Source organism: Nomascus leucogenys, chromosome 2 (assembly GCF_006542625.1).
Source record: "Nomascus leucogenys isolate Asia chromosome 2, Asia_NLE_v1, whole genome shotgun sequence".
NCBI lineage: Eukaryota > Metazoa > Chordata > Mammalia > Primates > Hylobatidae > Nomascus > Nomascus leucogenys.
Genome location: NC_044382.1, coordinates 62,146,729 through 62,157,126, shown reverse-complemented (window position 1 = coordinate 62,157,126; position 10,398 = coordinate 62,146,729). Strand labels below are relative to the sequence as shown.

The 10,398-nt window shown below is 44.6% G+C and overlaps 1 protein-coding gene across 1 annotated transcript in view; it reads right to left on the bottom strand.

Annotated features, from left to right (window-relative positions):
- Positions 1-1,167: 1,167 nt before the first annotated feature.
- Positions 1,168-10,398, bottom strand: part of CFAP20 (cilia and flagella associated protein 20) — a 14,481-nt gene continuing 5,250 nt past the window's right edge. The window contains exons 2-6 of the mRNA XM_003263110.3: positions 4,478-4,557; positions 3,647-3,758; positions 2,868-3,056; positions 2,409-2,519; positions 1,168-1,613 (exon numbers count right to left, since the gene is read on the bottom strand). Of these exons, the coding sequence (XP_003263158.1) occupies positions 1,608-1,613; positions 2,409-2,519; positions 2,868-3,056; positions 3,647-3,758; positions 4,478-4,557 (498 nt within the window). The 3' untranslated portion in view covers positions 1,168-1,607. The remainder of the gene's footprint in view (positions 1,614-2,408; positions 2,520-2,867; positions 3,057-3,646; positions 3,759-4,477; positions 4,558-10,398) is intronic.

Genomic DNA, 10,398 nt, shown 5'->3' with positions numbered 1-10,398 from the left:
ACAGTGGGAAAAGTGGTGTAAGGTTCCAGTTCCCTCATGCAATTCCAGCGTTTAAAGAAACATTTTTCTGGCCGGGTGCAGTGGCTCACGCCTGTAATCCCAGCACTTTGGGAGGCCGAGGCGGGCGGATCATGAGGTCAGGAGATCGAGACCATCCTGGTTAACAACATGAAACTCCGTCTCTACTAAAAATAGAAAAAAATCAGCCGGGTGTGGTGGCGGGCGCCTGTAATCCCAGCTACTCGGGAGGCTGAGGCAGGAGAATGGCATGAACCCAGGAGGAGGAGCTTGCAGTGAGCTGAGATGTTGCCACTGCATTCCAGCCTGGGCGACAGAGCGAGACTCTGTTTCAAAAAAAGAAACATTTTTATTTAAGTCCCTACACTCAAGGCCAGTAGTACTTCAGCAGGAACTCAAATAGAGAAATGGTGATCTGCTCCAATGCTTTAGGTGCAATTTAGACTATGTCATTCTGTCTTAAGCTCAACCTAGGACCCAACCCCTAGCAAGATGATTCCACTGGTCACATACTATTTTTTTTTCCCATTTAGTCTTTAAAGTTGTTCTGAACCAGTTTATACAGTTGACCCTTGAACAACTCAGAGGTTAGAGGCACCGACCCCCTTATGCAAAAATCTATGTATAACTTTTGACTCTCCCAAAGGTTAACTACTATAGCCTTCTGTTGACTAGAACTCTTACTGATAATATAAACAGCCATTCAACACATATTTTGTATGAATTACATACCGTATTTTATATTCTCACAATAAGGTAGGCTACAGAAAAGAAAACGTTATTAAGAAAATCATAAAGAAGAGAAAATATATTTACTATTCATTAAGTGGATCATCATAAAGGTCTTCATCATTGTTGTCTTCACACTGATGAGGAGGGGAAGAGGAGGAGGTGGAGGGAGAGGAGGAGGGACTGGTTTGTTGTCTCAGGGGTGGCAGAGGTGGAAGAAAATCCTCATATAAATGGACCCGCACAGTTCAAACCTGTGTTGTTCAAGGGTCAGCTGCATAATATGTCTTTTTCTTTAGATACTTAATACAAGACATTTCACAGCATGAAATGTACAAGATGTTCAATGGAAATAGTTCTCTTTTCATATTACAAAGGAAACAGAAACGTCACCATGAAAAAAGACAAACTAGGAACAAATTTACAAACCAGGAATATATCATTTTATTCATTTCCAGATTATGAGTATGACACAGCATATACATATATTTAGATAATATATAAAACACAGAATAAACCGCAGGAAGAAATATTGGTCTGGAATTCCTTATGGGCCATCTTCAATTCTGTAAGTTCATGATAAAGGTATCTCCCGCCTCACTGGGGCAGGCGGCAGAATAAGCTCCAGCATTCATGCGCCACTCACAGGACTGCTTACCCCCACTGCACTTACGATGCAGTCACAGAGTTACGGCATGTTCACCGGTGTCCATGACAAGTAACACCAAGTATAAATAACAGAACTACAGAACTACAGCAGAGCGAACTAAGATAAATATGTTTTTGCATCGTCCTCCACATAGTTTCCTTCTAAAAAGAAGAGTCACATCCAGGGTCTATCCCTTGAGTCACAATTCCAGTTATTGCTGAAGGGAAAAAACAGAGAAGAGGCATCAGTTTAAGTTACTAGAAAATAGATGGTCAGCGTCACAGGCCCCCTGCCCCTGGTGACACTTGAGTGGACAGTGACTGTGGAGAATGGACACACATCTGCAGCACACAGGCAGGGAAGCACCCACCCTTGTGTTAGCAGGGACCTATCAGCTGATAATACTTTTGGGCTGATTAAGAGTTAAGATGGGGCTGGGCACGGTGGCTCATGCCTGTAATCCCAGCAGTTTGGGAGGCCGAGGCAGGCAGATCACTTGAGGTCAAGAGTTTGAGACCAGCCTGGCCAACATGGTGAAACCCCATCTCTATAAAAATTAAAAATTAGTTGGGCATGGTGGCGGGCGCCTGTGATCCCAGCTACTCAGGAGCCTGAAGCACAAGAATCCCTTGAATCTAGGAGGCAGAAGTTGCAGTGAGCTGAGACCGTGCCACTGCACTCTAGCCTGGGCAACAGGGCAAGACTCCATCTCAAAAAAAAAAAAAAAGAGTTAAGATTGAAGATATTTTCTGAAGTTCTGTGAGCCAGTAGTAGGAAGTGCCTCATTCCCTCTCACTGTGGAGAGGGGAGACAGCAGTAACAGAATATTTCACAGGAGCATTCCTGATTCAGTGCTGATGCTGGAAGGAGACCTAAGATCTTGCGATATAAAGGCACCCCAAAGTGTCAACACAGAGAGGCTCTGCAGCTGAATTCTTAGACCAGAGCACCTTCCAGGAACACAGCTCCCCCCACTCACTGGTGGGCCTTCCTGTGGGGAAGACTGGCTTACCTTTGCCTTGTTCTGAACTGGGAGATACAGTTTGAACTCTGCCGGCAGCTCATCTTCTGAGTAGAGTCTGTCTGAGAAGTAAACCCGTCGGATGCGACAATTTGCATGGATCTGTCAAGGCAATGCTTCTTTTGAGAGGCTAAATGTGATTGTTCTCCCCCTTTTCCTGAATCTTCTAGAGGCCCTCTTCTAGGACTGGAAACACTTCATCTCCAGCATCTCCTTGGCTTGTCTTAGGGATGGATTCTGGCAAGAGGGAGGTCTTACTTGCTGCGTTCACCTCTATACCTGACCCGACTTCTGAATATTTCCTGGACCTTTGTGAGGCCAAAGCTCCCTGGACAGTGTGGCAACTGAAGCCAGAAACCCACACTGTTCTGCTACATGGGCCACAAGCCAATATTAGACGCAGTGTGCCCTATCCCCAACCCAGAGCTCTATCTGGGAAAGGAGCAGTACCTGTACTCTGAGGGTCTCGATGTAATTGGTGCCGTATGCTCGCCGCGTGAAGTCTAGTAAGTTGAACTGAATCTGGTTCCAGCCGTCATCCAGCCTCATGGGCATGGTGCAGATGAAGGGTTTGACCCGGGTGGTACTCTGGTAGTTACTTGCCCGAAAGCGACGACGCACATTCTTGTCATCTAGTACCTGTGAAATACAGAGAAGAAGCGTCACACTAGCTCTGTCTTGGAAGAAACACACAACCTTGTCCAGACAAGGACCTGAATTCCCACAGCTTGCTTTCCCAAGGCTGAGACTTAGAGGAAAATAAACAGACCAGACACAGGTCATACGCTGCATGCAGATGGCCCGGAAGTAGCAAGTTTATCTTGTTTGTTGCCAAGACAACACCAGCTGCTTATGACATGTAACACAGTCAGCAGGCTCTCAGACCATAGAGTATATAAATGTTCTTCCTTTTGAAAAATCAGAAATACTAAAACAGAACAGCCACCCACTATTAAATAATCACTCCCCAAATGGATACCACGCTAACTCTGACGCTTTGAAATTACTAGATTTTCTACGTGCTTACTGTTTCTTTAAAAACCTGGCATTAAATTTCATTACTAATATCAAATTTACATAACAAGGACTGCATTGGGCTTACACTAGAAGCAGAAAAGAATACATGCAAAAGGATAAAGATACTTTTGTAGGGCCACTTTTTCCCATGAGCTCAAAGGCTATCTCTTTGGTATAGCCAAGAGTGGACACATTCATGTACACATACTTACCTGCACTTCGAAGGTAAAATATTTCTTCAGGTTTTTGATAATCATGACAAGGAAAGGAAGTTTAATTCCCAGTGTCTTCTTGGGGTCTGCAGGGCATGTGATATATGTGGTGCTGTAGAGAGAGGAAATACTAATAAACACACTCCTGGACTCTCTTCCTTTGTGGTATGCACAACAATAACACACGGTCCAAGAGGATACACTGGAAAGCAGATCTAAAAGATTCAGACATGCCACCCAGTGAATCCCTCAGCCCTAAGTCAGCGGATGCTTTAACAAATGCTGGACCCAGAAACAAAAGCTTAACACAGGACTAGACAGCAGCAATAAAATATCTGAAAAACAAAGCCAGACAGTGGATCTTAGAAGCTCCTCCAGTGAGAGAAGACCTCAATTCTGGTCTAGGGGAGCTATCGAATGACAGAAAACCAAAACTGAAACCTCTATGGCACTGAAAACCACACTGTCTACCCACTGGATGAGCTGTACAACACTGCCCACTCCCCACCCCAGCAGACACTTTGGTTAATAATATAGCTAATACTGACATCGTACTTACTATGTGCTAAGCAAGGCTTTAAGTGTTTTATATATATTCATTTATTTACTCCTCACAATAACCCTATAAGGAAAATGTACTATTATTCTGCCCATTGTACAGATGAGTATGCTAAGGTCTGGGGGATGCAGTAACTTGCCCATGGTAAGCTCTAAGTGGCAGAGATGGACTCACATCTGGCACTCTGACACTGCAGTCTGTGCTATTAACCTCTATGACATACAGCCTCCCTCGTATATGATGTCTCTGGGAGAACAGAGGTGGCAACCTACCTTACATTTGTCCCTTCAATCTCTAGCACCAGGGACTGGATGTCATTATCAGTGATTCTTTTGATGTGGCCATTCCGTACCTACAAGAAAGAAAATTCGATTAGTACTGAAATATCCGACAAGGCTGAATAGGACTATTTAAAGAAAACCATGGTAGCCCAAGAGGCGTACAAAGAAATTTGTGACACAGTACACTGAAGCTTATATGTAAGTAAGCCATGCTATTACCTCTAGACAGGGTCACATCAACCACCATGGGAATCCCAGGTAATTTGGCAATCCCTAAACCAGGGGAAACTTCTCCCCAAATACATCAACTCAATTTAGATTCAGCTAATATCTACCGAATGCCTACTATGCACCAGAAATATCACACACGTTCCCTTCTCACTTAAGCCTCACACAATAAAAACAACAAGGCAGGTGATACTGTTTCCATTTTACAAATGTGGACATTGGCACCCCGGAACTGCAAATGCCAAACCCTAAGTAGGAGACTAAGGATTCAGCAGCCTTTCCACTGCCTCATACTGCCTCGTAGATTTCTTTCTTTCTCTTTCTTTTTTCTTTTTTTTTTGAGACGGAGTCTCGCCCTGTCGCCCAGGCTGGAGTGCAATGGCGCGATATTGGCTCACCGCAACCTCTGCCTTCCAGGTTCAAGCGATTCTCCTGCCTCAGCCTCCTGAGTAGCTGGGATTATAAGCATGCGGCATCACGCCCAGCTAATTTTTTTTTTTGTATCTTTAGTAGAGACGGGGTTTCACCATGTTGGCCAGGCTGGTCTCGAACTCCTGACCTTGTGATCCACCTGCCTCGGCCTCCCAAAGTGCTGGAATTATAGGCATGGGCCACCGCGCCCGTCCTGCCTTGTATATTTCTTTGGCCAGAAAAACCAAAGCTGAGTGTTACTGAGGAGGGCAGCAACAAAAAGTGAAAGCATTCCTCCCCTGGAGTTATCCTGCTTCATGCTTCCCTGTCTGCTTTTCCCTAATTTTCTACTTTTTAAAGCAGGAATTCAATTCCCATTTGTGCCACACACAGATGCCTTCTTTAGCATTTTCAGCCCACACTGACCTCTCTTTTCTCTGATTTGTTTTTCTGGCTCATGTTGTCTAGATGACATAATTTAGCACCTCATCCTACATTGTTTTGTATTGTTTGCTGCATATGTAGGAGGTAGACGATGGGGAGGAATCAATACTCAATACAGATTCCTCCTCTCAAAATATTTAGGAAAGAGCAATTATCTTCAAGCATTAAACTTTTAAGCAACTAATATGGACAGAACAGAGATATGCAAAGGTACTTTCAAAACAGGGCTGGGGCCAGGCAAAATGGCTCATGCCTGTAATCCCAGCACTTTGGGAGGCCGAGGCAGGAGGACAGCTTGAGCTCAGGAGTTCGAGATCAGCTTGGGCAACATAGTAAGACATTGTTTCTACAAAAAATTAGCCAGGTGTGGTGGCGTGCACCTGTAGTGCGCCTATAGTCCCAACTACTTGGGAGGCTAAGGTGGGAGGATCACTTGAGCCCAGGAGGTCCAGGCTGCAGTGAGCTGTGATTGTGCCACTGCACTCCAGCCTAGATGAGTAGGTGACAGAGCAAGACCCTATCTCCAAAAAAAAAAAAAAAACCCAAACCAAACCAAAAAAACATGGCTGGGGTCGGGCATAGTGGTTCACGCTTGTAATCCCAGCACTTTGGGAGGCCGAGGCGAGAGGATTGCTTGAGCTCCGAGATCAAGACCAGTCTGGACAACATGGTGAAACCCCACCTCTACAAAAAATTAGCCAGGTGTAGTGGCACATGCCTGCAGTCTCAGCTCCTCAGGAGGCTGAGGTGGGAGGACAGCCTGAGCCTGGGAGGTCGAGGCTGCAGTGAGCCGTGATTGTGCCACTGTACTCAAGCCTGGGCGACAGAGTGAGATCCTGTCTCAAAAATGAACAAACAAACAAAAAAAAAACAAGGCTGGACTATTAGGGCTGAATGGAATAGCATATGAAAAAGATGAACTAGGTTTAGAACAGGAGACATCAGAAAGACAAACATACAGTCTTTCTTTAGGTATTGTGGAAAGGGCTGTCTTAGGCTGCCATAATCAATGACTCAATCACACTGACTAAAGCTCCTCTTGTTCACTCATCAGCCTTCTGATTACAATTTGGCTATTAGACTTGCATATGGGGAGAAATCAGTGTTGAGTCTGGTAGTTTTATTTTTCAACATAAATTATTAATAATATGTTTCTGTTTTTAGACATTAGTCTCTGTGAGCTCTGTCACTGTGAGTCTGATCCACTCATGGTCTGCCTGGTGTTCTAAAGGTGACATCTGATGTCACTGCCCACCTTTTTCACAACTGCAACCAAGTCTCGTCTCCTTAAAAAAGAATAAGCTCAAGCAAGAGCAAAGACCAGTTATGAAGCATCATTTCTATCTGCGACAATGCTTAGCACAGTGCTAGCCATAAACTAAGAGTTCAAATATTTGCTGACTTCTGGAATCTGTCACCCTGAGAGTTGGCACATATGAATAGGTTCAAGGAGGGTTTTAAAAATTCCTGGATAACACATCCCCCGTGGACTATTATAGGAAGCCAGAGATGCTGGGGCATATCACAAAGCCCACAGGGCCGCCAGCATGAAGAATGCTTCCACAAATGGGTGCCCATTGTCAGAGACAGAATGCTGGGCTAGACGGGATCCCAATCCCTGCCAATGGAGCATTTCTTAGGCTCTCAAGACACAAAACGTCACATTGAAATGATTCTCAAACAAAGCTGGCAATGTTCAATGCCCTCCTGCTTTGAATTCTGGGCCCCTTTCCAAGGAGATTAAGAGCACAAAGGCTTGGGTCTGTGCAGAACACGCCACCACTGCCCACCTCATTCGCCATCTAATGTTTCCAACCTAAGTGGCAATATTCCTCCTATTTTTTCTGTGGAAAACCAGGCAGATTCAGTGAAGAAGGAATTAATGAAGAAATCATTTCCAACTAATGTGAGCAGCCCTACTGATAAGAGCTGGCAGTATTCCAACAAGATGCAAACACTACTTTTGTAACACACCACTAATTATTCTCAATAACATAACCATTCTTTAAAACGGGACAAACTGCAAAGATCAAATAGACAGTTAAATTGACAGGATTAAGAAGTAACTTGGGCCTGAAAACTGCTATTGCTAAAAAGCAACATGTTGCTATTGACCCACCCTTATTTAAAGCATGCCCTCAAATTTCACATCCCTCAAGCTCTCTCTGGCCAGAGTCAACAAGAGGCCTCCCTCAGTTCCAGAAAGACCAGCCAGATCTCACAGGGAGAAAATGTGAGGGAATCTGCCTTCTGCCCCTCTCAAAGTTTACGACTTCCCTGGAACTCCAGCAGATATGACCTATTCAGGTCTTTACAGAAGAAAACAAAGCCGTACAATGCACACAGAAGCCAATGCAGGCTGGAAGCCGGATAGACTGTAGTATTCCTACACTTCTGCCCGAAGGCAAGCTAACTTTTATTTGGATTTCAATAAATTACTAAAGAGATTTCTTTTTCTCCCAGTGTTACTAGATAACAAACACACTCACAAATTTAAGTTTTACAAAATGAATGAATGTATTCCACAAAACAAGGGAACTTGGAAGGGTCAAGGCAACTTTGTTGAAGGAATGCCCACCAGTCTCTAGAGTTTGAACCTGGCTGGTGGTAAGACAAACTAAACAGAGCTTTTCCCCAAGAGACTGTTTAACCCCCAAAGAAGAAAAACACAAGTATCCCCATGTGACAAGTCTCCAGAGGTTTGAAATCAAATTAAGTGGATTTGTTAGTGAATTATGATTTTTCTCCTTTATTAAGTTTAAAGGGCTGCAAATACAAACTCACTGGAAAAGAGTAGGGTGGAGGTAGTAAGGGCGATGAATCAGATATGTGCATAGAGGGTAGTTTCCCAAAGCCTCTTCTCTAGGCTCTAAAACTAGGATCAAAGGGGAGAGGTGACAGGCAATTTGGGGCAAAGGCTCCCCACCACCTTAAATGTGGCTGTCATTGCCTAATATTATAAAGGTCTTCCAGGAAAGCAACCCCCTCCTAAAACCAGCTTCTGACAACAGCATACAGGAAGATACATGTCTCAGAAAGTATCAACGTCCTTTCCTTAGCTCCTTCCAGTTCAGAGGTCACTGGGCGGGCTTGGCTTTGGGATGAAGATAAAATGAACTGCTCAGCATTTATTGCTCATGGCGGAAGCAGGTTTTAACATGTTCTGTCCCTCTCTAGATCACAAAGAGCCGACTGTTTTTGATTTGTTAATTCTTTTTCATTCATGACACATTCCCACTATCACAGTGTGGCCTATGAGTGCTTTATTCCTCAAAAAAAAAAAAAATCTAAAGCCAATATTGTTTTATTTCATTAATTTCCCCTCCCCTGCCCATGAGCTGGAGATACTCAAAGAGCTTCAGAACCCAGTTACTGGCAATTACAGATCACAGTGGTTCTCTGCCTCTGCAGACAACAGAGGTGACCAAAGCTTCAGGCCAGTCTTACAATCACTCTCCCAGGCTTTCCATGGTTGCTAGGGCAACTAATAACACCGACTTCTCTCCCTCCCCGCAATGTAAGCCTCAGGGAGGTGGGTCAAGCTGAGGGAAAAAAAAAAATACTACTACTGGGATAGGGAGGGAGCTGGTGGATGCTGTATATTTCTATGATTGCTTTAAAAATAACACGAGTTGTATCCATTCCCTCCCCCAACTTTCATTTTTCTGGCCCCACCCACTCAGCCTGGCAGGCAGCTGAACCCTCGGCCATCTGGCATCCTAGCTTTAATGACACATGTTCTAATTTACATTAAGCCATTAGAGCTGTCCATTTCAGGAGGAAAGTTCCTGCACTGGGTTAAGGGCCAGGTTCCCAGACAGAAATTAGGCAGAGGGAGACCCCTGTGGGGAGAATTGGGCATAGCTCCGACTCAGATTCCCAGGCTCCAAGGGTCAAAGGCTTCACTCCCTTCGCTGTACTTGACAGGGGCTATCCAGACAGCAGACAAGCAACTCTGGGCATACACCAACAACCCCCAAGTTAGCGTAAGGACAATTATGTGCACAGCTAAGAAAAGGCAAGTGTAATTAAAATCCATGCCTTCGGACGGGCGCGGTGGCTCACGCCTGTAATCCCAGCACTTTGGGAGGCTGAGGTGGGCGGATCACCTGAGATCAGGAGTTTGAGACCGGCCCGGGCAACCTGTGAAACCCTGTCTCTACTAAAAATACAAAAAATTAGCCGGGCTTGGTGGCGGGCGCCTGTAGTCCCAGCTACTCAGGAGGCTGAGGCAGGAGATGGCATGAACCCAGGAGGTGGAGCTTGCAGTGAGCCGAGATCGTGCCACTGCACTCCAGCCTGGGGGACAGAGCGAGACTGTCTCAAAAAAAAAAAAAAAAAAAAAAAAGGCTGAAAATTATAGCCTGTTTTACACAAGTATAAGTGGGAACAGAACCTCCTGGTATTTTCCTTACAACCAGAAGTAATGTTTACATTAAACATAAGAGTCTTTTAATAAATATGATTTGCTGGTGCCAGATGTCAAGGTAACATTAAAGAAACCCCTAATTTCTTCTAAGCTGTTGGTTTAGAAACTTACAAAAGCTTCTATCAGGAAACTATAGCCAGGAATACAGACCTTAAGAAGCTAATAATGTCAAATGTGATAAAAAAGAAATTAACATACCCTGAAGAGTCAAGGAAGGTCACTCTGAGAAAGGCCTTTGAACTGTGACTGGAGACTAATGAAAAGATGGGAGTGAGGCTTGTGGGGTGGTGAGGGGCAGCGCCCAGCAGAGGGACCAGGAAGTGCAAAAGCTTGAAAGTGAGAGAACAGGACTTCCTTCAATTCAGTAGGAGGCTACTACTAAGAGGGGGAACCGGGTGAA